This window comes from Microtus pennsylvanicus, chromosome 3 (assembly GCF_037038515.1).
Source record: "Microtus pennsylvanicus isolate mMicPen1 chromosome 3, mMicPen1.hap1, whole genome shotgun sequence".
Taxonomy (NCBI): Eukaryota; Metazoa; Chordata; class Mammalia; order Rodentia; family Cricetidae; genus Microtus; species Microtus pennsylvanicus.
In genome coordinates this window covers 85,417,219-85,444,346 of record NC_134581.1, presented here as the reverse complement: position 1 = coordinate 85,444,346, position 27,128 = coordinate 85,417,219, and the positions used below count along the sequence as shown (strand labels likewise).

The following is a 27,128-nucleotide window of genomic DNA, read 5'->3' as shown; positions in this document are numbered from 1 at the left end:
TGTGTTGAAACCGTAAGCTCCAAGAGAATGGAAATGGACCTTTGGAAGGTGGTTATGTCATGAGGAAGGTGCGTTCATGATTGGAATTAGTGACCTTATAAAAGAGGCCCAAGAGAGAAGAACTCTCTCCTTTCCACCATGTGCGGACATTGTAAGAAGTTGGCCACTTACAATGTTGTTTGGCCCTTGCCATTCCCAGTCAGTCTGTCCTGTCTTGGGCTTTCTAGCCTCCAGAACTGTGAGAAATGAACCTCTGTGGTTCTGCTGCTCTCCAGCTTACAGTTGTTTGTTTGTTTGTTTGTTTTTAAAAGAGCCTGACTTGAATAAGACTTCTTTTTCAGAAAATATAGTAAGTTAATTTTTTAGCATATTTCTCCCAAGTTTTGTATGGACTGTACCCATGCTAACAAATTATGCATTGTTCATCTGACGTTCAAAGTTAATAGGCCAACCTGTGTTTTAATTTGCAAAATCTGGCCTGCTTTCCACGGCTGCCTACTGAGATGCCGGAACAGGGACCCAGAAAGGCTAATCTAAGCCTCGGGCCCTGATGTACTTGCCTATGGACCTGTCTCTAACCCACGTGGTAGCACCTGAAACCAGCCCCTGTGGTACTCGTTGACTTTGTTTTCTGTCTTTTATAATGTTTTGGCAGCTTGCGGTCTCAAAGACCCTGGGATATGAAGCTGACTCAGGTTAACCAGTCCCCAGAAAGAGTTAACTTACTGTTCACTCTTTGGCCCATCTAGAGGCCACAGCCCCATGCTCGCCTTTCTCTGCCTCCTGTAGTCTAGAGTGGTATCTCCACAACCAGGAATCAGAAATGGCAGATCCCTCTACAGCCCAGAGCCCACTAATGCTAGTCAAGCTAACCAACCCTAAAGCTGTGTGGCCCCTACCCTGCCTCCCATCCCTTTCCCCACAGCAGAGGTTCATCACACACACACCCTCCATTCCCAGTGGCCCTGTATGGCATGGTTTGCCATGCCCCTCCTCTTGGGGACTGTGAATAGCAATCCATCTCTGCAATGGCTCTCTCATCTGTTGGCCACACTGTCGTGAATATGGTCAGAAATAACCAGTGCCACAGACTACCCCAGGAGACTTTTATACAGGCCCAAGCGGGGTTTACATCCTGCAGAACCCTCAAGATGAAGGAGACCTTTGGAGGGCCAAACTCTTCTGTCTAAAGACAGAAAACAGACTTTAAAGGGAACTGTCTGTCCTAGGAGCACCAGGACCAGAACCAAGGTGTCCCTTCACCTAGACTCTCCCAGAACAGGCTCAGATCTCTATGGGTCCCAAGAAAACCACCAGAGGCTAAATCAGGGGACCAGGCCAAGCAGCCTCCAGGTTCTGAGGTTGGGGTATAATCTTTCAGGGCCCTGACTCAGGGTCCTCCATTTCAGACGGTGTCAAGACACATGTTTGTGTTTTAGTTCAGAAGTCCAGCTGGCTCCTCCCCGTGGGCCCTACAAAGAAAAGAAACGACTTTTCCATCCACAGAGGATGTAAAGAAAGGCCTTTTCTATTCTAAGGACAGTTCCTTCCCATCCCAAACTGACTAGACTGCCAACGGCGGCTGATCAAAGTTTGGCTTACTGCGCAGTTCCTGGGGCCAGATCCCCAAACAAATGGTTTCTCTTAGACCTGAATCCACCCTAGGAACAATGCTTTCTCTTGGGAGATAAGTCCTCCGCTCACATCCTGGGTGGAGCCACACTGTGAGGATGTAGGGAAAGGCCACACACAGCCCAGGAGCCAAGGTCATCCAGAGGAGGCTGGGAAGGAAGAGAAGGGTGTTCCTACATTGGAGGTGTCTGTCAACGGTGGCTCTGAAGCTGGGCCAGCCTGACCCGCCCAGGATATACCAGCTGAAGGGGACGTGACTCATCTAGTGAAGGCAGGGGTCAAGGTCACTCTATGAGACCGATTCCAAGCTAACCCACTCAGAAGGCCCACACAATGGATGCCTCAGCAAGCGTGGCACACTGCCTTTCTGGAAAGGATACTGTGTGCCAGTCCTTGCCCAGTTCCACTCCCATTCTGACTGCCACAAAGGGAATGGCAGCCAGGCCAGATGCCAGTCCTGGCCAGGCCCTGCTCTCTGTAACTCCAGGCAAGTTATTTCCTGGGCTCAGTTTCCTCCTCTGAACATGAAAGCACAGGGAGAGACACTCAGGAAGAGCTCTAGCTACCACAGGCTGTAAACCCATGGATTGGAGCTCAGTGCAACAACAAGCATTCCAACAAGAGCCATAGGCCCAATTGAGGAGCTGTCAGAAACTGACCCCCACCCCACCCATCTCCTCCCAGGAACTCAGTCCAGGCCATTTCTTCTCCAGAACTGCAAAGACGATTGTCACCAGCCAAACAGTATTTCTGGCTTAGTTACAAAGGCAGAAACATCAGAGGGAGACAGAGAATACACAAGTACACACCCACAACCACTCAAACACAGTCCACAGCGAAGTCCCCAGGAAGCAGCCTTGACAGATTTGGACCTAAGGCATTCAGCATTTGCCACTCGGTGGCAGTTAAGTCCACTGACGCTGGGTGGCCTAAATGTGAGTCCGGCCTCCACCACCCTCTAGCTATGGGATCTAAGCTTTTCATGTCTGTCTCATCTGTATGCTGAGGGCATCGTTAGCACTCGGGTCTCAGGATGGCTGGGGACACAACCAAGAAACCTTCCTGGCAGACTGAACCTGCAATAAATACAGCCGTTGGGACCATCACCGGTCTTCCGGGTTCTCGCACCTGGCCACCTGCATGTTCTAGATCCTGTGGCATTGTCCAAACGGCAGGCCACAGAGTCCTGTAGGCCGGGCTCCCATCACGCCATAATGTTGCCTTAATCGCTCTGCATCAGTTTCCCCAGCTGCAAAATGGGACCACTTGTTAGGGTTATTGTAGGACTCAGAAGAAACATACCAAAGTTCCTTCTAGGGCTGGCGAGACTGCTCGGCAGGCAAAAGCATTTGCTGTCAAGCCTGGCTACTCAAGGACCCACATGGTAAAAGAAGAGAACGATTACCCACAAGTGGTCCTCTGACCTCCACGTGCACAGTATGGCATGTGTGCACGTATACACAATACACAAACAAACACACGAGTGTAAATTGCTTACTTTGTTTTGTTCTGAGACGGGGTCTCACTACATAGCCGTGACCAGCCTGACGCTTACCTTGCAGACCAAACTGGTCTTGAACTTAGAGAGATCCGCTTGCCTCTGCCTTCCCAGTGCTAGGATTCAAGGTGTACACCACCATGCCCAGCAAATGTAATTCTTTCAAAGTTCCTTGTAAGGAGGATGGAAGAGAGGAAGGACTCTGCATTAGCGATTTTTCTCATTGTTGCGACAAAAATGCCTGACAAAAACAACTTAAAGAAAGAAGGTTTATTCTGCCTCCAAGTTTGAGGGTAGCGTTCACTACTTATGGTAGCGAACTGTAGGGGAGGGTATACCTGTGGGGAAGGCACACGCTGGAGCGTGAGGCTGCTCATGTTGTGCTCTGTCTACCTAGCACGCACTGCAGAGCTTGTCCCTGTGGTCCAGTGCTAGTGTGAGTCGCTTGGCTGTGCTGCAACTACACTCGCTGCCTGCCAGATCTGCTGAAAGAAGAGGGGGGAGGGAGAGGGCTGCCTCTCTCCTGTCACTTCACGGACACACTGTCTAGGGAATCTGGGGACAGCTGGGATTCTCCCTTGTTCCTCCTGCTTCTCTGGGCCTGATACAAAAATGGATGTCACAGGCCACGCGTATGAAATGCCAGCCAATCTGCAAACCCTGGGAGGGAGGAACAGGTGATAGAAATGGAAGATGAGTATGGCCTTAGCTGGAAGGGAAACCTTTCCTGGGCGCTCTCTTCCCACTTCTGCTACATCTCCAGGGAGGGTGATGAGGCTCTGACCTGCTAGGGGCCACAGAGAAAATGCTGTTGTCTTAGGAGATACAGACATCCATCCCCACGTCTTTTGTTTTCTCCACTCTCAGGTTACCTGCCTACTCCAGGGGTCGTCAACCAGCCGCCCCCCCCCCCCCCGTATCTACTGGGCCTGGGCTAAGAGGAGCTCCAAAGAGTTTGCTCAGAAAAGGATGCTGGCTCACATCCCCAGGCCCTCACTCTCCCTGCTACACAGTGTCTCCTCCAGTCACCCCACCACACTGTGTTCAGTCAGTCAAGTTTGGAGGCCCAGAGTCTCTACCCTATTCTATGTCATGTGATAGCCACCTCTACTCACCTTTTCAATGAAAGCATCTTTTCTAGCCCTAGGGCAGGGGTTATATGCAGGGTCTCAGGCAAATGACACTGTGCAGACCTATATTATATATGTAACTCCTATTCAGTCTAGATAATAACAGGCCTATATGGACCCTCGAGTGTCTATAAAAGGGGAAACAGAGAAATTATTTAAAAAAAAAACAAAAAGACACAGCAGGTGGGGGAGGTGAGTGGGGAGGGAAAAGAGAGAAGGCCTTGTTGCCAGGCAATCAGGCCTGCTCAAGGCTCTCCAGGCTGTTTGCATATCAATGAGCAGCCCATATTTAGCGCCAGAGTTGGGGCACCCACACACTGCATTGCCTTCAGGCTGCCCATCTCTGAGGGCTCAGCCCAGCTTTCTACCTCTCACCAGAGGTCCTGAGAGGGTCGGAAGGATCTGCCACCTACACCAAGCAACTGCCCCAAGAATGTTCCCGGCCCCCAGTGTCCAGCCTCTCAGGCCAGTGCTGAGAATCCAGATGTCAATTCAGTGACCTCAGGACTATAACAGTGAGGTTGTGGGCACAAACAGGAAGCTTACACAGGAGCCAGTTCTCTTCAGATGGGCACCGGGAACCTTGCATCCTCAGTGAAGCCCATGAGAGAGTTCCTTAGATGCAGTTACTGGGCAGAAGCCTGTGAAGGCCCACAAACAGAGGTGGGCACACACACGCAGGAGAGAGGTGGAAATCCACTCTCGGAGAACCATGCTCCAAAGCAGTCATTCCCAGCCACACAATGCTGTCTATGCAAGATCCACAGCTTTCACTTTAAAGGAACTAAGGGATGGTTTATTTTGGAGCCATTTCAAGCAACCATGGGCCAGGGACACTGATTTTGGTTACCCCAGATTTTTGATTCCAACATGAAATCAGTTTCATGAAGTTTTTATAGTTTCAACAGAATAAAAACAGTCACCAATAAAGGCAAGTTTAAAATGAAGGCAAATTACTTTGGTGGGTGCATCAGAGAGGTAGGCACAGTAAGATGGGTATACTTCTCTCTAGGCCCAAGATGTTATCTGAGCTTTTGGGTTGGAAACTAGTGGTCTGCCAAGTTAACAGATTCTGAAAAGTTTATCTATTAGTCCCAGCATATTAGTTCTGACACAGAGTGGCTGTTCCGGGGGAAATGCAGTCAGTCTCTGCAGACACGGCCGACTTTCAGGAATTTAGTTCACAATGCCTATACGTTGTATATATGCCCGGTCTTGGCCCCTATCGGTTGGTATGCCAACATCGCTGTAGATGCTCAGGGTTTATCATCAAAGTCTCGTCAATAAGCCAGAGTCTGATGCCACATTAGTGCCCACCACTCTCCAATGGTGAGTCAAGAAACTAGAGACACTGTATAATCCTTCCCCAGCTCCAACCCCAGAGCTGATTTGCACACTAGTGGAAGCCTCGGTGCCTGAGGTGTGACCCCAGAGCCAGACTCCCTGAGGAGAAGAGGAGGGGAGAGAAGTGAGGGGCACAGAGGAAACCGGTCTCTGATAAGAATCAGCAAATGGTAGACAATCCCACTTGGCTGACACCTTCAAGTCCACCAAGTCTCAAGACCTCATTTGCGTATAAGAAAGGTGATAGAGAAGACTCACAAAGGAGGAACAAAGCAAAAGATAAAAGAAGGAAGAAGTTCAAAAGGGAATGCGGGAAGGGGAACAGTGGGCAAGGGGGACTCGGATGCACGCATCTGTCTACTTCTCCCCATTCAAACACAAAACTCAAGATTGTTCATGGGAAGGAAATCACACTTAATCAAGGGTCAGCCCTGAAAAGATGAGGGGACTGTCATCTTCAGAGTGTCATCTTAAGAAGCACAGGTACATGAAAGGCCTTTTTAGAGACGGAAAGGAAACACAATGGTACAATAGGCAAAGCCACTATGCTCTGAGGGTTCTGCTCTTGAAGCCAGCATGGGCATCCTGGATCTGTAGACATACATCTTGGTTTCCTACCATGTAAACCTCACAGCCATTTACTCACTTTACCAGAGCTGATGCCCAGGACCAGAATAGGAATATGTCACCCGCGCCCATTCTGGGGACATCCAAAGATCACCAGACGTTCTGGGTTCCATCAGGCTAAAGAAACATTGTAATCATTTGGGTGCATTATTCTTTGGGATTTAGGGTACAGTGCAAAGGGAAAGGCCATAGAAAGGGGCTGTGCCAAGAACGGGTCCCCCATGGAGCTAGCAAAGTACACTCATGGCCACCTAGCACCCCTCTGGGCTTGGAGTCTCTGGCTTCCCTCCCCATAGTCATTCCACAGCTGTGTCAGCAGATCTGTTTGAGGGGCCGACAGACACAGCCCTTCTCCGAGGGGCTGAGCCCAGGCCCTGAGCTCTTTCGAGAACTGAGGACCAAGGCCGGTACGCAGCCGGCCTTCTATGCCGTGGTTTGCTACTGGGACACTCGCCTTCCCCTCATTTTCCTTTTTGTTTAATGAACACATCTTCCTTTTTTTCTCTAATTAGGTGGAACAAACAACTTGAACCAGAATTTTTATTTCCCAGAAAAGCACCCGCCTGGACACAGTAAATATGTCATTAATCATCATTCCGAGGCGGAGGAACACGCTGGGCTAGGGAGGAGGAAAAGCAGTCAGAAGGCCTAATTAGAGCTAGGCCTCCCTGCTCTCTCCCACCCCCACCCTCAGAACCCCACTCCCACCACCAAGCCCTGGGCCCAGCCCTTGGAGGGGTGTTTGGCTCAGTCAAACTTATGTAAATGTCCCTCGTTAGCACCTCAGAAAAGGAAGGGATATAGAGGAACAATACACACCCTGTCTCCTCCCCTTCCCTCCCCTCCTCCCCCCATTCTACCCGGAGGTCTTATTTTCATCCAGGAAATTGTTCTTATTATCGCTTAGCTATTTATAGAGGTGACGAGGTCTGCTGAGCAGCCCCAAGCCAGTGTGGTAATAGGGCGCAGGCTGTAGCTCCCTCCACACACTGGCTTTGGATTGGGGCTAAAATACACCCCCATCTAACCTTGTTCTGGGACTGCCACTTGTGCCTCTGGCCCAGAAGCTGACCTGCAGACCATGGGCTACTAAGACTGGCCCTTGGATCCCTGGATCAGGCCACACCCCTCTCACTAGCCCCTCTGCACATGGTTAAGACCAACACCCCTCCTGCCAGGACAGAAAGTACTAGAAGGTTTCAAGCCCCAGAGCCTACCTCTGGCCAGCTGTAAAATTACAGGAGAAAGTGCGAGGCCGCTCTTCTGTTCTTCTGCTATAGACTGGCTTGACCTACAGTAGAAATCACTTACCCAGAGGCTCACACCAGGCTCTACACATCCCAGAGGCCACAAGCTTGGCCCCACGTTAAGAAGGGCCACGTTGAGCTGAGGACATAGAAGATGACCGCAGCCCGTGAGCTGCTGTCAACTTGCTCAGTCACTGGCCTTTGTGGGACTCGATCACTGTGTTGCCAGCTGTAAGGCCCAGGTCAGGAAGACCAGAGTCCATCCTCGGGGTACCTACTCTTAAGTGTGAGTCCCTGTTCTGCCCAGCATTTCACTTTGAACTCAGCAGTGACTTGCAAAATACAGATGATGTTTCTTCCTTGCAACAAATCTGACAACGAGAAAAAAAAAAGCCATTGTTGTTTTAGGAGAGCTGTTCAGTAAGTAGAGTCACCTATTCCTTGGCTCCCATCCAGGTAAAACAAGGTTGCAGCCTTCCCTGTAGGATGTAAAGTGAGGCTTATGCTCACTTCTTGGTGCCGCCATAGCACGGCACCACCACTAGGTGCTCACTGCACTGATGGGGCTGTCGAGGCTAACAGGTCTGAAGCCAAGCTGCCAACCAGGCTGTGCTACTTCAGGGGTGCAGAGGCCTTCCTGGTCTCTCCTGGTAGCTCCCAGCATTCCTTGGTTTGCAGAAGGAGCATCCTAACCTCTGTCTTCATCATAACAAAGGCTGCCTAAGTTGTGTCTTTTCCTGTACCTAGGATGGTCTCATCTCAAATCCCTTAACGGACTAATCTAATCAGCAAATGAATCCCCCTTCTACAACGGGGGCAGACACAAATGTCAGAGGGCAAGGTCCACCCACTGCAGAACCCCAGTACTCCTTCCATCACTACCACTTGAGCAGGAGTTTGGTAGTTTTGCTGTCTGGATGAGCCTTGCCTGTGTCCTCCTTGTCAGATGGAAAGCGCTGGCATCGTCTATGCTGTGGTGTGGAGGAGATTTAATGAGACGAGGAAGTGCAATATTTGGGAAGGTACAAGGCTTACATGGGGAAATGATCAAAGGCAGGCAGTGCACACAACTGCTGATGTCCTACCTGAGCCTGCTCTTAACTCCTTCTCTCTGTCTACTGCAATCCCTCCCCTTGCTTGCTATGGATCCAGAGTCGCCAACATCAGGGGTAGAACACAGAAACCAGTTAAGTTCTAAGGAGCACCTACCTACCCAAGGTCTGACTTCCAGTCAGCTAAGCCTGGTTTCTGCTGAGCTTTTGACTTGCAAGTATGGGCTGTTTTTTACACAGCATGGCAATCTCTCTAGTTCCTTTTTTCCTTCCACCATCCAGCATTCAACCAGGTCAAGACTGTAAGGGAACTCCCCCAGGAGTTCCTACCAACACTCACCATCGACAGCTCTCTGTTCTCTGACCAGAGGTCTGTCTTTCCCTCCTGGGCCATCTCAGTTCAGTAACACGAGACCTTCTATTCCTTCACCACCTCTCTCCCCAGACTCTGCTTCGCGATGGCAAACGTGAGAGCATTGTCAGCACCCTCTTCATCTCCCCGGGAGACGTAGAAAATGGGCAGAGTATTGTGTGTCGAGCCACCAACAAAGCCATCCCTGGAGGAAAGGAGACCTCAGTCACCATAGACATCCAGCGTGAGTACCGACAGACTCTGTCCAGCCCGGCCAGGCTCGGGGTTGGAGCCACCCCGTGTGTGTGTGTGTGTGTGTGTGTGTGTGTGTGTGTGCACATGCGCGCGCGTGTGTGTATATGCAGGTGCACAGAGGCCAGAAGAAGGCAGTGGGGGTTCTTCTCTACCAACGTGGCCTATTCCTTTGAGGCAACTTCTCTCCCTGGGTCTTATGTTTCCTATGGCAGCCTAATGGGATGTATTAGCTCCAACCATTCTCAGTTCTCTGTCCCCCTTGAAGCTGGGGTTAAACATGGATGTGGGATGCCCACCTGCTATGTGGTGCTAGGATCCAGAAGTTCATCCTCGTGATGGCACAGCAAGTGGTTTCTAACGACTGAGCCGTCTCTCCAGTCCCCTAAAGATGGTGGATTTAAAAACGCTTTCTCACAGCCTTGACGAATGTTGGGCTTCCATGTGCTCTGCTCTCTAGAGTTATGGAGACCATGGGAACTGTGTCTTAGGGCTCTCAGAGTCTGCTTTCACAGCCAGAGGGCAGAAGTTCCCTCTTGGTGACACAAATCCTAAGTGACAACCTTTAAAGTACAGAGGGAAGAAGAGAAATTTGTTGAGTATTGGGTAGGGTCCAAACATCCCACCAAAACAGCAGTGGTCTGGAGAAGGCTCTACTTTCCACTATTTTCTATGAACAAACCCCCATCCCCACCCTTCTGCACTCAGAGACAGTGGGAGCAGAGAGTTCTTACCAAGCCCAGGGCTAAGGAGATCAAAGAAGCAGGAGAGAAAGACCTAAGGCAATGCTACTTGTCCCCTGGCCCTGATCCCACCCTGGGTCTTAGCACCACCCAGCCAACAGAAAAAAAGCCCGGCTCTAGAAAAAAGGTAAGACGCTAGCTCGGCATGTGGTCCAGCATCCAGAAGGATCTGTCACCATGGACTAGCTCAGCATGTGGTCCAGCATCCAAACCAGATCTCTCACCATGGAACTGGCTCAGCATGTGGGCCAGCATCCAGACCAGATCCATCACCATGAGCTAGGTGGCTCTAAATTTGTCACTTCACTCTGATAATTCCAGTTTCTTGTCTGATTTGCTGATGTCATCCAAGGTCTCTTCCTATTCTAGGAGCAATCAAAGCTGAGAGCTCTCTCTCACACACACAAACCAAATCTGGGGGAAGTGAGGGTGGGAGACAGTGAGTGTCTAAGTCCCTTGCTTCCTGCCTGCCATTTGTGACATTGTGGCCTTCCTGTCCTGTTCCATAGCCGCACCCAGGCAGGAGGCTATGCCAGCTACAGTGTCCCATGTAAACACAATTGGCTCCCCTAGACAGAAGCAAGGAGAAGCAACATTTCTACTCCAGACCACTGTCCACTGCCCCATAAGAAGCTAGTGACAAGGCTGTCATCATAGGCTAGTAGATGGTGGTGCACACCTTTAATTCTAGCACTTGGGAGGCAGAGGCAGGTGGATTTCTGAGTCTGAGACCTGTCTGGTCTACAAAGTGAGTTCCAGAGCAGCCAGGGTTACACAGAGAAACTTTGTCTCAAAAAAAAAAAGGTCATCATAATAGCATCTCATGTACATTTAAATACATCCTTTCTCCATACGCACTCCAGACAGAGGGCTGGCTGGCCTGGCTACCTGGATAACAGGGTTGTACCTGAAATGATGCAGGAATGAGGCCAGTGTGAGGCTTAGACCCAGGCATCAGGCTTCCTGGCTGGGATCCTGCCAGTGTAGTACAGAACAGCAATTGGGGTCCAATATTCTCCCTGGTTTGAGTTCAGGCTTTGCCAGTACTGATTGGCCTCATTAGTGAATTGGTTTGGGCCTTGGTTTCTTTATCAATGCATGAAGAGGATCACATCTGCCTGCCTCTTAAGGTCACAGTTCAATGACATCATTCATGCAACCGCTAGCTCTGAATGCAGCACATTCTGATTAAAGTGCAGGCTGTGGTTGAAATCCACAGTGACAGGTGTGTGGTAGGCCTTCCCCAGATGTCATCAGACCCATCCATTTGACCCTAGCTGGGAGGTGTTTATATATACCTAACAAGAAAAAACCCAGCCCGTCTCCATGCCTCCTTCCTCCTCTCCCGCCTCCCCTTCCTTCTCCTCAGATCCACTTGCTCATTCAGTGAGCATCCCACTGTTTGCAGTGGACACCACAGGCTGGATCTGAGCCGCCTTTGCAAACCTGCTCATTTTCTCAGTCAACCACGAAGTCTCCAAACTCAGCAAAAGCGCATTTGTTGTTTGTTTCCCTTGGTCTTTATATGTTACCCAACGGAAGACAAAGCCCCCAGATTGAGTAATGGGAGAGAAAACGCAACACCCCCAAAGCCTCACCACATCTGGACCCTGTCCAGCTGCCAAGTTTCAAACGATGTGCTCTAAAATCACTGAGTCATGAAGTTTCTCTTTGCTCCCCCACACTTTCTCTGAAAATGCACATGTGCATGTACACACACGCACACACACACACACACACGCAGGTTGCTGATGGAAACACTAACAGACTCTCAGCTGTAACATCTGTTCAGTGTGATCTCAGTTCCACCCTCCTGCAAGTTATGCATCCGACATCTCCAGTGGGATTAAAATCATGTTTAATAGTTGTATATGACATAAACTATTTATACCTCTGAAATTTGGCAGACTCCTAGAAATGCATGTCATGCCCATCCCGAGGAGAGGGGTGGAAACAGGGACATGGTATCCCTGGATCTAGGGTTGAGATGGAAGTGAAACTGAGTGGAGTAGAACCTCCTGGGTCTTTTCTCCCGAGGCCTTAGGGACCGGGGGTGCTGCAAAGAGTGAGAGAAGAAGAAGAGGCATCTACAGAGTGAACTGATAACAGGGTGTAACTGAGCGTCCAGCAAGTGAGGACCCGAGAAGAGTCCTCCAGTGGGTACACGCTCCATCTTCTCGCTTCCCAAGGGATCATCCCTTTGTAAAGGACACCAGGTGAAGGATGAGCCTTTGGAAGGTTACCCCTGAGCTCCGTGAAGGGTTTCTAGAGATTTTTGAATAGACATCATCATCTCAAACAAGAGTTAGACTGAGATCACCTATCGCCCACCAAGACTGGATTTCATAATGGGAGGCTAGCAATGCTCAGGAGTCCTGAGAGCAGCCAGGAAACTCCTCTGGCCAAACTTTTTTACCAGGAGGCATGGTCAGTTAGCCTGCCCGCTCTGCATAGGACCATGGGATTCCTGAGTCACCCTTACCTCGGAAGTCACTGGGAAACCACTGGGAAGATGCTACAGGAATTGCATGGGGAAGTGCAATAACCCTAAGAAGTGGAAAGAGAGACCTCATGGTGGTCCCTTGCCACAGCAAGCCCTTGAATCTCGCTTTGAAAATCGAAATTGAGGTGGATGAAATAGCTAACTGCATTATTCAGCTTCCCACCCTTATAGCAAACACATGAGATGACAGTAAAGGGGTAAAAAAGAAGTTCACTTCAGTTCACAATTTGGGATGAGCCACTTCATAATCAGAGCCCCGTTGCTTTGGATGGGGGTGGTGGTAAAGAGAGCACATCCTGGATGGAGTGTGTGCTCTAGCAGAAGCACTCACTTGAGGGCCAGGGAACAAGGGGAAGGGAAGAGAGTAGGATCCCACAAGACCTCTTCTAGACTTCCCACTGCCTCTGCCCCCCAAAGCTCCCAAATCCCCCCTCAATAACACGTCTCTGAAGACCAAGTCATTAACCTGTGACCCTGGGGATGGAAGGAGGCTTAAATTCCATGCTATACTACCATGATGTTCAGATAAAAAGGTACACAGACCAGCTGCTCCTGTACCAGAGTAGATACTCTCTTTCTCTGTGTGTGTCTATGTACTCTTTCTCTGTGTGTGTCTATGTATCTGTTTCTCTCTGTGTCTGTCTGTATCTGTCTCTCTGTGTGTCTCCGTGTGTCTATCTATCTATCTATCTATCTATCTATCTATCTATCTATCTATCTATCTGTCTAATATCTGCCTGTCTCTCTGTCTTGTGTACATGTGTGTGTAACTCTCTCTCTGTCTGTGTGTCTGCTTGTGTGTCTGTGTGTATCTGTCTGCCTTCTGTCTCTCTATCTGTTCTCTCTCTCTCTCTCTCTCTCTCTCTTGTCTCCCTCCCATCCCTTTTCCTGCGGTCTTCAGTGTTTTGTGTTCTCTTTCTCCCCAGTGCTGTGCCCTATCATTTCCTGTGTGCTAGGCTCCCTGGCTGTCCTGCTTTCCTTTTAGCATCTTGTCTGGGTATGTGTCTGTGCACAGCTCCATCTCACTCTTTATCCCTCTCCTACCCCCACCTCTAGGTATCTCCTCTTCTTACCCTTCTGCAATCCTCAGTGGGCATATTTGCATGCCTTTCCATGTCTCTGCCTGCCTCTCTCTCTCTCTCTCTCTCTCTCTCTCTCTCTCTCTCTCTCTCTCTCTCTCTCACTTCCTCATGTCTGCATCTGTCTCTGTCCCTCTGGGTTCTTTGTCTCTCCCTGTGGTCCTCACATCTGTCCTCTATGTTATACGCTTTGCCATGCCCACCCCAAACCCTTCCGCATGCTCTTTCTGTGGCTCCCCATCTCCCAGTTTCTGTCTTTTCCACCTCAGATCACTTAGCGCTTCAGAGTGTGGCTTCCTATCTTGTCAGAGGAGAAAACGAGCGACTCCCCGCACAGGATGCTGAGGGCCTGGTGACACCAGCCAGGACTCAGCAGAGATGATTGCATGATGAAAGGGTGTAGATGCCACTTTCAAGTTACCTAGAGCCCCACAACCTTTACGTGGAGATAATAAACAGACATTTCACAGACAGAAAGCTTGTCCTGAGGGCTGAGTGTCCCTTCCCACCACTCCCCTCGAGTGGACTGGAAGCTAGGCTGCACACACCTGGGGCCTGGGAAATCGGTGCCAGGTCTCTGTGACTCAAGGTCTGAAGGGAAGTGAAATATCCCTTCAGACCTTGAGTCACAGAGAGACTGCACCCAGCACCCAGGGCTACCTGAAGCAGTCACTCCCAGACTCCGGGGACCCATCATGATGGTTCCTGGGTGGGAGGAACTCTGGCTTTGACCTTCCATGCCTTCCTGCCCTGTTCCGTCCCCAGTCTGTATGCGACTCTCTTCTGCCTGCAGATCCCCCCCTTGTCAACTTGTCGGTAGAACCACAGCCGGTGCTGGAGGACAACATCGTCACGTTCCACTGCTCTGCAAAGGCCAACCCAGCTGTCACCCAGTACAGGTGAGCTTCGCTGCTGTGAAGACAGCTTGGTCTAAGGCTTCTCCACCCCGTGCCTGTCACGTGGCATGTCACACATGTCCACAGGATGTGCTTCGCAGCAGGTGTCCAAACAGACTTCTCCACCCCTTCCCCACCCCAGCCCCACCCGCGAGCCAAGCAGACCCTTTGTTTTCTTCAAGCTCCCCTGCACTCCCTCTGCCAGGAAACCAAGGGTGCCTCTCCTGTTTCAATGACTTGTTTATTCCATACTTCTGAAATGACAGAGCAAGGCTCAGATAAGTGTGGAAACCACTAGCAGAATGGGTAAGTTAGTGTACTTAGCACTGGATACCTGGCCAGAGCTCAAAGGGCTCCTGGGATCCTGCAGAGCCACCACCCCGCTCGGTGTCCTCATCCACAACACTAATAAAGGCATCACTGTTTCTCCCATGTTTGTCTCCGCCTTCTGACCGAGTTTCTCAGAGGCAGGAACTGCAATTTAGTCACTTACGGCTCTCAGCATGCAGTGTATCGCATGGCATACACTAGGCATTCCTTCCATGCATCTGATGGATCAAATACGCCTTCGGAGCTGCCGCTCTGGGCAGCTTTCTGTCTGTGCACATCACCACACAGCATTCCAGAAACTAAGCGGCCTCACAGGATGCTCGCTCCTTTAGATGTTTTGCAGAACTTCCAATGACCCTCACTTCCCAGCAGCCCAGGCTTGATGGCAGAGCCCAGGGCATCACCTCCACTATGGATACGAGCTATTAAGCTGCCACTTCTGCAAGTGGCAAACTGGCACGAATGCTAATGGTCCCAGACTAGGAAAGCAATGACTAGGGATGTGGAGGAGAGGGAAGACATGAGGCACGAGGCCGAGCGGTCCCAGCAGGTGGAAGAAAGGGCAATGGACCACAGAAGATGCCACAGCAGGCTCAAGGTGGACACCGTGAACTGCTCTGGCTCCCTGTGGTGTGGATAATAGAGCAGCAGTGGAGCCAAAAGTCAGGGAGGCCCACAGTCTCTCTATCCATCCTCCTGAGTTAACCCTTGCTGCCCTGGAAGCAAGAAGATCAGACAGCCTCTGATGCCCACCACAAAGGTGAAGAACCTCCCACTCCCAGGAATCCTGGGATCCACTAAGTCCCAGAGACTGGTTTGGCCTGGATCTGGCACTGGCCAGAAGTGACAGAATATGCAGAAGGAACTAAAAATGGTTCCTGTCTCTGGGCTTCTAACTGCACCTGCCATCTCTGCGTTTCTCTCCTGTCTGCCCCCAGCTCTCAGCTCAAGGTCCCTAGACAGGTATCCTGTACCCAGGAGACACTTCAAATGCCAGTTCCCTTCTCATCCATAAGCATCCCCCACCAGACAGGCAGACAGCCCGTCCACTGACCATCACAGCAATCCCCCAGATGCCTATGGGGCCCTAGAGACTGAAACACTCGACCCCCCATTTCCATGTCACTGCCAGACTCCCTGTGACCCGAGGGCCCAGTGATCTGTGGAACAAGCATGGCAGCGTGCCCTCCACCTGCCATCTGACCTCAGTAGGGTACCCAGCTGCTAGGGATGACTCCCCTGATCACCCATCTCAAGGACACAGAACAGCAAGGACAAGGAGAAAGTGTGGGCCTACACCGGAGGTCATTTTGAAACACGTGATCCAACGTGAACAACTAGCAAATCTAGGTGATGAAAGATGACAGCTAGTGAGAATATTAAAACTCTTCTTTCAATCTGAAACTGGAGTTTCTTCAAGCTAACAAGTTAGTAAATGAACACAGAGAGAACACGCAATTTCCCTGGACCAGTGTGTCCTGTGGGACTCCTTCCCTCCTTTCCTATCCTACCCTGAAGCGTATTTGAATCCCACATGAGCTCCTGGTGTTAGAAGAGACACAGAGTGGCTAGGCTCTCTACACATGACCACTGTTTTTGTTTGCTACCAATTCTTAGGACCTTCTGATTAACTGCTGGTTCTAAAAGCGTAGCAGTACCAGCTCGGGCTTGCTCTAAGACTCAGAAGATCTTGGGAGCCCTTCTGGCTCCCGGGAAGTGGTGGGAAAGCTAGGGTGGTTGGCCTGGTCTGTTGAGGCAAGAAGAGGTTTGGAGCCCCTGTTTCGCCCCTTCCCTCCACCAAAGTCTTGCCAGCACCCCACTTCCATTTTCATGTAGCACTTGTACCCAGGAGGAAATGCCCTAAGCAAGTCTATAACAGAAGCACATAAATATTTTGTCCCCAAATGACGTTGACAAGATTATAGGAATCTTTGCTTCTTCCATTCGTTCATTTTGATTGTTTCCCCTCCCGCCCCCATCCTCCTAAGAGGCTGTAATCTCTGAAATTAAACATGTTCCCTCTCTCAACCCTACCCTGAAATGACCCTGACTGAGCATGGGCGTTGCCTCTTCACTGTCCGCAGGGACTCAGAGCCTGGGTTAGTGAACCAGGCTTATACACAAGAGGTACTTTGGACTTTATCCGCTGGAGGTATCCAGCAGATACGGGATAGCAGAACACAATACAAGATAAAGCATACAGGGCTGTTTGACACACCAGCCTGCAGATGTGACATGTTGGGCCTCTTGATTCTGTGATATAAATAATTAATCCTCTTACATTTGTTCAGACCAAATTAGACATTGATTGAAAAGGCTTAAGCTAAAGCAGTCCGGCGAGGGCCTGGGGGAGAATGTGAAGATACAGTGGTGGGGACCAGGCAGAGGTGGCCAAGCCACAGACTGTGAGGGGATATGTGGGTTAGGAAGGAAACTGCTCTTCGGTTCTGGAACCCTGAGGTCCAGTACTGGAATGAGATATTCTCAGGCTGAGTGCTTCTGGAAGGGCTTACAGGGGGCTGTTTGATGTGCGAAGGGAGTAAGAGAGGGGAAGGAAGACGGGATAGTCAAGATAAGAGATCCCTTAGTGAGTTTGGACGGGGTCCCCTTCCAAAAAAAGCCCAAGGTTCAGCCTCCTGAAATCCAGTCCTATAGACAACTCCCTCCTTCTACTATGACCCTGAAACAGGAGATTCAGACCGTCCTTCCTGTCGTCTTTCCTTTGGAGACCCGACTCAGATTTCACCTAAAGTGGAAAACTTCCCATGGCCAGCCTTTCCTAATCCTTCTCCTTCTCTCTGGTTCCTTTGGGTGTAAAGAAATGCCCACCTGGCATGCAAGGTGCAACCACAGGTCCTGGAGTACTGGGTTCCAAGCCTATTGGACTCCAGGAGTTCCAACAATCAGATCCTGGGGAGCGTGACCCTCCCTAAGCTCCCCCGCAGAAAGAGAGGGAAGAAGATTCCATTTTCTCCAGGATCCCCCAAAGAAACACAGCCTGCCTGTCTGAACCGATATCCCTGGGCACAGACACAGGCCAAGCCCCAGCTATATGCTGTGAGTATCAAGTGCAGAGAAAGCTTACCTGGGCCTCTCCTTACCCCACCCCCTCAGCAATCAGCTCCTCACCAGAGTCCCCACCACTTAGAAGCCCTCCCTCCAGGAGGGTGGAAGGAGTAGAGGCTGGACACTGATCCCCAGCTGTGTGTCTGGAATGGAATTAATCCACCTCAGGCAGGGGCCGTGCCTGACTATTAAGTCTGGTCATTAAATTAAAGTTAGGAATTGAAACGACTCATGAATAACTCATAATGGTTTGCTGGGAAGCTCCTTAAGCTCTCAGGGAGCTATGGTTTGCTCTGTTGTTAAACTGTAATTGTTATTATTAATTGTGTTCTTAATAGTTACTCGATATTAATTCGTGATAACAACCACACGGCGCCAGTCTAGGTGTTCCTTGGGATGTGGAGAAGTAGCCATCTCTCTAGGGGCTAGACAGGACACAGTGGGCCGAGAACCAGTGGAGAGAGGGAGGAGATAGGATCAGTATCACCCAGAAAGGGCCGGGAGCAGCGAAAGGAAGGGAAGAGAAGCAGCAGTGGTCACGAGGAGGGGCAAGTACATTCAACAGCAGAGGAGCCCAGAGGCTCTGGAGCTCTGGAAACATCCCAAGACCGGCTGCAGAGTCCCAGGGGCCTGGTTAGAAGTTTTGTGTTTTCAAAGAGTGAATGTTGTGTACAATAAGTTTAAACGAAAAAGCTGTAAATGCTTTCCCTTTAGGGATCTATAATCTACATCTACACAAACACACACACACACACATATACATTCATACTCACACATGTAAACCCTCATAGGCACACATACACACATGCACGTACACCAGCACACATACAAATCTTCAACATACACAAACACATGCACATAGACACACACACACACACTTGCACACATTTATTTTCTCACATGCACATCTATATACAAATGTAAATATTCATAGACATTTACTTACCTGCACTCATCTGCATATGTGTACATGCATGCACATATACCTACACACATGTAAATCCCTTATATGGACACAAAAACACATATCCACATTTATATTTATGAAACTCCCTTATTTACACAAGCACACAAGCACATACTCACAAGTGCACACAGGCAAACCTTTGTGTGCACACACGCGCACATTCTCACGCTTACAGATGCATACATATATACATGCACATATTCAAACTTGCATGCAAACACACTCCTTCATGTACATTTATACACACATGTACTTGCACACAAATTCCCGTGTATACATATGTAAATATAGGCATGCATGCATATACTCACACTTGCACACCACACATGGAAACCCTCATGAGCGTTATGTGCATACATTATACGTGTTTCTGCACGTGTACACACACGCATATGTACATGATGGTCATCTGTGACCTCTTTAATATGGTGATCACTACTCCAGGACTAAGACCAACCATGAAGCCTGAGACTTCACAGTTTCTTCCTTTCAGTACAGTACTGATGAGCTCATGGGAGAATTTTTCTACCCATTGATCCCCACTCAACCTGGGCTAATGGGTCTGTGGCCTCAAAGGAACAAAGCCAGGTGGAAGGACAGAGTTAACAGTAAAATCAAGTCCCTACCTTAGAAGGGAGGCTGAAAAGATTTCCAAGAAGAGGGGCACAATGAGGGGTCTGCACAGGGGCAGGAGATGGGTCAGAGGTGAGTAAGAGCATAATGCAGAGGTTCAGTAACCCGTCCTACATCTTCTTGCTGGAAACCAAACTTGTGTGTATAGGGAGATGCACACACTCATGTGTGTAATGTACGTGTATATAGAGGGCATGCACCATTAGCCCTCACCTCAGATGCCGCGCATGCAGCCTCCCGCCTTTCCCTACAAGATCTAGGAGAGGGACCAGAATAGAGTATGGCCAGGCTGTCTGGTCACGAGAGCTGGATTAGCTAATGACCTGGATACCATGGAGTGATCAGCCAGATAACTCTGCCACCTCCAGCGTGACTTACCTGTCAAGTGCCTCTGACTGCATGGTGACCACGGTTCAGAGCCAATCACCTGCATGACCACATTATAGGTACAAGATCATCCCCTTCTTGTTTCCTCAAAGGATAGATATGCCTAGCTTCCCAAAGGATGCCCCCATCGACCTCTGGCCTCCATTGCAGGTGGGCCAAACGGGGTCAAATCATCAAAGAAGCATCTGGGGAGCTGTACAGGACCACCGTGGACTACACATACTTCTCCGAGCCTGTGTCCTGTGAAGTGACCAATGCCCTGGGCAGCACCAATCTCAGCCGCACGGTGGACGTCTACTGTGAGTGTGGGGACTCAGAAGACCCTGACAGTGGGTGGTGTCTCACTGAGACTCATCACCCACAGCCTAGGGTACCACATTTTGTGCTTACGGCTTCCCCTGCTACCACTCCCACTTAGATCTTTGACTGTCCCAGCAGCCCAGAGCGCAGTGACTAGTCACCATGGACTGGGGGACCTGACCAGCAAGAATTGAAGGCCAGCATGACTGTTAGAGCACCCTTGTATCCCAATCTCTACCTCCTAATAATCCACCCTGGGGGTTTCACCATATAATTCTGAGGGAGACACAAACATACAGTCCATGCATATATCTTAATATTCCTATTTTCAAAATGAGGGGGATGGACACTCAAGCGCACACAGTGACTAAGTGGTAGGGTGACTAACGACTTAACTGAGACCAAACAATGGCCAAATCCATTACCTGTGCACACACACACCACCGTCCCACCAAGGGGACTCATAGCCCCCTCTTCTCACCAGTGGCCCAACAGATGAGGCAACCTAGTTAGTGGGGTGCATTCAGAAGCGGTTACAAAAACCAGAGTGGTGGCACATGCCTGCGATCCAAGCCCTCAAACGGCTAAGGCAGGAAGACTGCCTCGAGTTGGAGGCCAGCCTGAGCCACCATCTCAACAGCACATGTGGCCAGCTCACATATGCCCTTTAGTTTTAAAAGCACTTTCACAAACTTGACGTGGCCCGACTCTTTCGTCCCACAAAGACTCAGCAGGTGTGTTGTCTTATCTGTTACATCTTGAAGCGAGTCTCTATCTCCCAATTCTAGATTCAGGCTTTATCCCTTCAAAGAAGTGCCCCTAAGGCCTTCCTGGGCAGCTCTCCAAATACCCTAGCCACTGTATGAAACAAGGCTTGGTCTATAGGCCAGTGTGCTGTAACAGGGCAGAGAAGGACTCACACATACTTAGTAGAGGTGTCAGAAATGGGGCCAGGAGCTAGTCTACTTCTAGAAGGATAAGAAGGGTGTCTGTGGTGTCTCAGATAGAAGACACCCTGAAAAAGTACATGATGGAACACAGTCTAGAAGGATTCCAGTTAGGCCAAGTCATTTCAAGTCAAGGTCCCAAAGCCCAGGATTCTGAAGCAGGAGATTCCCTCCACTTTCTGCAGCCAAACAGGACAGGGACAAAAAGGAAGGAGTTGAGAGGTAAACCAAGGCAAAAATTGGCCCAAGTGCATTCATCCTGTGGCTGGTACTGCCTACTCTGTGGGCCTGAGAAAAGTTGAGCCTGGAGAAGGGGGATCTCATCCTCACTTCCGGAGTCTGCTCCCGTACCGAGTCAGAGACTTGAAACAGAGGTGACGAACCCAGTGCCTCCCTCCTTCCAGTCGGGGTGGGGGTGAAAAGGAGAAGAGAAAAGAAGGCTCTCCAGAGTTTCCCAGCCCTCCTGAGCCCATCTCCTCTTCTCTCCCCATGGCAGTTGGTCCCCGGATGACCTCAGAGCCGCAGTCCCTGCTCGTAGATCTAGGCTCAGATGCCGTCTTCAGCTGCGCATGGATCGGCAACCCATCTCTCACCATCGTGTGGATGAAACGGGGTTCTGGTGTGGTGAGTCCTCAGGCCAGACTTCTGGGTTCTATGACAGAAACTGGGGGGGGGGAGCAGATAGGGAAGCAAGCAGGAGACTTTGGGGAGAGTAGGAGCTCAAGGGCCTACCTGTACCCATATCACTCTGAACACACTCTGTCCAGGCACTAGAAAAACTTCCAAACTTACCCTAGATAAATTTACCCTTAGCCTTAGCACAATCCTTTAGGGACGGCAGAGGGAGCCAACCTTTGGGTAGCCTATTATGTTCTCCGAGTTGCAGCACTGTTCCAGGTGGGGTCACTGCCCCCATTATACGGATGAGCCTCTGAGATAGTAACTGACCTATACCATGGAGGCATCCAGGGCTGGAGCCAGGAATTGCTAGTGTCTAAGACTGCGGTCATAGCATTGCCTCCAGCTGTCTCCCATAGGGATAGTAAGCATGACTCTGAAAACCTGGATTCAAGGACCCTCCACATTCAGTGGTAGGGTAATTTTACCCATGGGCAGCTGGGAGGTCACAGGAGAGTAGCATCCATCTCTCGGTATGAAAAAGCCATGGGTCCTCGGTTAGGGAGTCTCATTCCCCTAGTACCACCATGCATTACACTCACAGGCCTGCAGCTGGAAGAAGGGGGTGTCCATGTTTGGGGGGAGGGGAGTTTCCTCTCCAAAGTCTAAATGGTACCATCTGCTTCCTAACTGCACGTCACCTTGGTGTTTACAGAGATGCTGGCCTCTGTGTCAGCCAGCGACCCCAGGCAGAGGCAGCCTTCCCTTACTCTTTGTGTCTGATCCTCCCCCTCCTCCTAGGTCCTGAGCAATGAGAAGACCCTGACCCTCAAATCTGTCCGCCAGGAGGATGCTGGGAAGTACGTGTGCCGGGCTGTGGTGCCCCGGGTAGGAGCTGGGGAGAGAGAGGTGACCTTGACTGTCAATGGTAAGGGTCTCATGCAAACACCACAATGTGAGGGGGGAACGGGAAGGAGGGGAAAGAGCTAAGGCATCTTGGTACCAGGCATTGTCCCCAAAGGGGTAGTCAGTGACTCTAGGCATTGTTGTCCCTAATATAGCATTCTGTCTGTCCGTGGAGGCAAAGGCAAGCTGGTAAGTTTGTGGACAACCTCCTCCTTTCCAATACCTTCAAAAGAATCCCAGCTGAGGAATAATTAGGTGATAAATTTTTATTCTGGCCAAGAAAAAGAGGTCAGAGGTCACAGGCCCTTGTGTGAGGCTTTAGGGTCCTGATCCGAAAGCAGGGTTTGAGCCAAGTTCTGGAAACGAACCGAAGTGACTTTATCTCAACCTAGGAAACCACCCATGGAAAACCATCTATTCTCCCCCTTTTCTGGAAAAACAAGCCCAGCTGGATGCCTCCCCAGCACCCCTCCACTGTCCCCATTGCTCAGTTCCTGCCCAGTCGTTCAGTCTCCTCTCCTGAGAGAGGCACCGGCTGCAAAGGCATGGACCAGGTCTACTCAATCTGCCCAGAGCCCAGGGCACTCACACATCACCTGCCCCAGGCAGAACCCAGGCTCCCAAGCCCTCCTGCCTTTCCTGTGTGTCCCCAGGATGCCACCAATAAATTGGCACTGCAGGGCTAAAAATAACAGCATCTGATCGCGCCTCCGTATATCCATGGCAACACAGGCTGCAGCCTTTTCCTGCCGCGCCGTGTCTGACACTCCGCTCAGTGCGCCAGGCCACAGCGAAATCGGCCGCCCTCCCCACTGCCCACTCTGGGGAGGGCGCTGAGGAGCCAAGCTGCCAGGCCTGTTGTCAGCTGTAACCCGGAGGCTAAGGACCCTCAGACACACGTTCCCACCAGAATCCCCAAACCTGGAGCTATTAACTGAGCATCCTTGTGTCTGGGGAAAGGGTATGTAAGGAGGGGCTGGCATTTTTACTGTTGCTCTAAGACATCCAGGCATTTCTCAATGGGCACTTAAAGAGACTTTTTTGGGGGAAAGAACTCTTCCTTTGCTCCTGGGAAACACACACACCTCGGAGAGACCCACATTCCAGGGCAGGCTCTGGCATCCAGCCAACATTTATTCTCTCAGCCTGCACATCTTCCCTACGTTGCTGGGTGGAGCACAGCTAAAGGAATCAGCAGGAGGAAGGAAGCTGCCCCATGCTTACTTTCTGCTAATCCCACTGAGATTGGAGCCTGGAGGAAATGACTCTAAGAGAGGAACCTGCACAGGGGTGGGACTGTAAATCTGCCTGTAATTGAACAACAGGTGGAGGGGCGGTGAGCCTGGTACATAGGAACCTGGGTGCCTAGAATACAGCCATCTCCAGCTCTACCAACCCCTTCAGTGAGTGACAGCCAGTCCAGTGGCCTTTGGGAAGTGAATTGACTCCGCTGTAACCTGAGCTGGCTCTCTAAGCCCGGTTTCCTTTACCCTAGTTTTTTTGTTTTCTTTTAAGAAGCCCGTAAACGCATATGTATTTGTTGACAGCTTTTAGAGCCCTGCGAACCCCTGGGGGATTCCTAGTTCCTGGGAAATGAGAGGAAAAGATTTTATGGTATCATCACTTCTCAGCCCAGCTGCAAAGCAAAGCATTATCCGGGGTCCTCAGAATGTAGGGCCGCTGTGGCTTGGGGCCAAAGGCTTCTTAGAGCCAAGGAACTTGGAGGAAAGCAAGAGTCAGCTCATCTTTAAAGCCTTCTGAGGACAAAAGCTTGTACCTTGAAGTCACCTATATCCTGTGCACCAGATAGAGTTGTTTCCATTCTAAACTCAGAAGCCATCTCTCCCAATACCTCTTTCCCCCTTGGCTGAGAACTACTCATAGAAATGCAAATCTGTTTTAATTAAGGTGGTTAATAAACAGCAATTATGTTTGCAGCAAATTTTGTTTTGTTCTCGGCATAATTTTGCCTGTTCTCCAGATCTCTCCCTCTGTTCTGCGGTCTAAATCCCGACCATCACCTCAGGGACTGGGAAATTGTGGGAGAAGGTTTTCACCCCCACCCTCAATCCCAACCTTATCTTCCAACTGCCTAGCCCAGCCCAGGAAGTCACCTGCAGATAAGGGACACTTAACTGGAAGTTTCATGAGACAGGCTTCATTCTGGATGGCATTTCTTGGCTGCCCAATGGGATAAATGTGACTGAACCACAGAAGCGTGCTCTCTCTCTCTCTCTCTCTCTCTCTCTCTCTCTCTCTCTCTTCATCTCTCTCTGTCTCTGTCTCTGTGTCTCTCTCTGTCTCTGTCTCTGTCTCTCTCTCTCACACACACACACACAAACACACACACACACACACACACACACACACACACACACACACACACACACACTGTATGGGATAATTCTGGGTCTGTTGGAGCTGTTTTTTTAACCTGGCCTGGCCAACTGTTATGTGGAGACAAACAAGACAATCAACTACAGGATCTTCTGAGACCTGCATAGGACTAAGGTCTACGAGCTCAGCTAGTACACTTCCCCTTTGCAGGGTAATTCCCGCCCTTGGTGAAGGAACAACATCACTTTTCTTCCCTCATCAACACAGCAGAGAAACCCGGTTTGTTAGGCAAGTGTGCCCTCTGGTGGACAACTGAGAAATGACTTGAATCCCAACAACGAAGCAAGGCTAGATGACGTTCTTTCTCTTGCAGTCCTCTCTCAAGCTGGTGCTTGCTTCGACTCCCTTCCCAAACTCACCTCCTCCTTTGCAAAACATTCCCCATCTGCAGATAGAATTATTTTCTTTCCTCTGAAGCCAGTTGGTACTTTGTCTGCATCGCTCCTATGGTATGAACACTCGCCAACTTTTATTATTTATGCCTTCTGGGGATTCTGACTTGGGAGCATTCACTCAGGGTCCCTGGAGAGGTTTATGACTAATTTATCTTCAGGTCCCCTTCCCAACACTCTGTCTTGCATGCACAGGCCTTCTGTAAATGTTTGCTGAATGTTTGGATTGGTGAATACACTCCCGAACCCACCAAAGAGGGTGCCAGCTGGGGCTTTTCCCTTCCTGCCTCCCTAACATGATGTCATCTTTCCAACAGGACCCCCCATCATCTCCAGCACACAGACCCAGCATGCCCTCCATGGTGAAAAAGGCCAGATCAAGTGCTTCATCCGGAGCACACCGCCGCCTGACCGAATCGTGAGTGTTCCAGGGAGGGAGGGTGGTGAGGGCACCAGCGGTGTACCTACTCCCAGTATCCACGGGTCACCTCTGCCAAAGCCTGGGCAGCCTGCACACTGTGCAGGCTCTGGAGCTTCCCTTCCCACTGTAGTGGGAAACGATACCTATCTGTGTCTGGAGAACACACCCTGAAGACAAAAAAAAAAAAGGGAAGGCAGCCTCTTGTCTCGGAACAGGCAAGCTTGGGGGTGCTCAGGCCTCCAAGCCACCCATGCCTGCGTCTCCCAGGATCATCCTCTTCAGACTCTTCTGCCCTAATGTCCAGGGCGTACACTGTGCCTTCCCGATCGAAACAGTCCCTCTAAAATGGCCACTGCTTTATCCTGTCCTCCTTCAACCCCTCAGCCCCTAAGGCAGACCAGACAGCCTCTGGAGTTCACCAGCATTTGCAGGGTGGTGTTTGCATTTAAGAAAGACTTAAGTTGTTTGATTTCTTATCATTGTGTGAGTAAGACCCGGAGGTGGAGTAAATGCCATAGTGCATGAGTGGAGATCAGGGGCAACATTGTGGAGTCAGCTCTCTTCTTTCACACTTAGGTAGGTTTTGGAGATCCAGCTCAGGTCATCGGGGCCCCTGTGGCAAGTGCCTTACCCACTAAGCCCTCTTTTTAAATAGAAGATTGGACACTCCAGTCTATCTGAAACTGATAGCTGCTCCAGTAAGAAAACAAAGAAAAGGGAAGCTTATTGTAGCTCTTCTGAGGAAAAGTGATGTTTTAGTAAGCCTCTGCCCAGTGATGGTGTCTAAGTTACTTTATATCACTGTAACAAAACACCAAGACCAAGGTAACTTGGTAGCATAGGAAAGTTTTTAATTGGGCTTACAGGTCAGAGAGGTGGAGTTCACAATGGCAGAGCAAGGGCATAGTGGCAGAAACAGCTGAGCGCTCCAAGTCTTGATATACAAGTAGGAGGCAGACAACCAACTGGGACTAACACTAGCCTTCTTGAAACCTCAAAGCCCACCCTGGTTACCCACCTTTTCCAACAAAACCTCCCTTTCTAATCCTTCCCAAACAGTTTCATTAATGTAGATCAAGTATTCAAGCACAGGAGCCTATGGGGGCAGTTCTCATTCAAACCAGCAGAGATGGTCATGCTAGAGGACTGCCCAGAAGCCAGCTCCACAGTGCGACCGTGCAGGAAGGCTGTGACGCAGATGAGCACTGCTCAGATAAGAGCCTTGGTGTGCCAGAGATGCTGCCTGATAAACTAAGACGTTGTTAAAGAGCATTGCTGTTAAATATTGTCTCAGGCATCTGACTCATTTACTGCCTCAAAGAGTCATATAAAATTGCAAATAATTGTACATAGAAACTATTACCTACGCCTCCCATTCACTCCTTAGGTTTTTTAATTCTAAGTCTAAC

At 50.1% G+C, this 27,128-nt stretch overlaps 1 protein-coding gene across 6 annotated transcripts in view; it reads left to right on the top strand.

The window, feature by feature from the left end:
- Positions 1-27,128, top strand: part of Kirrel3 (kirre like nephrin family adhesion molecule 3) — a 550,850-nt gene that overhangs the window by 509,223 nt on the left and 14,499 nt on the right. For all 6 annotated transcript variants that reach the window (XM_075966411.1, XM_075966409.1, XM_075966408.1 and 3 more), the window contains exons 7-12: positions 8,976-9,126; positions 14,253-14,358; positions 19,889-20,037; positions 21,482-21,609; positions 22,405-22,531; positions 25,616-25,716. In XM_075966411.1, coding sequence (XP_075822526.1) covers positions 8,976-9,126; positions 14,253-14,358; positions 19,889-20,037; positions 21,482-21,609; positions 22,405-22,531; positions 25,616-25,716 — 762 coding nt within the window. The remainder of the gene's footprint in view (positions 1-8,975; positions 9,127-14,252; positions 14,359-19,888; positions 20,038-21,481; positions 21,610-22,404; positions 22,532-25,615; positions 25,717-27,128) is intronic.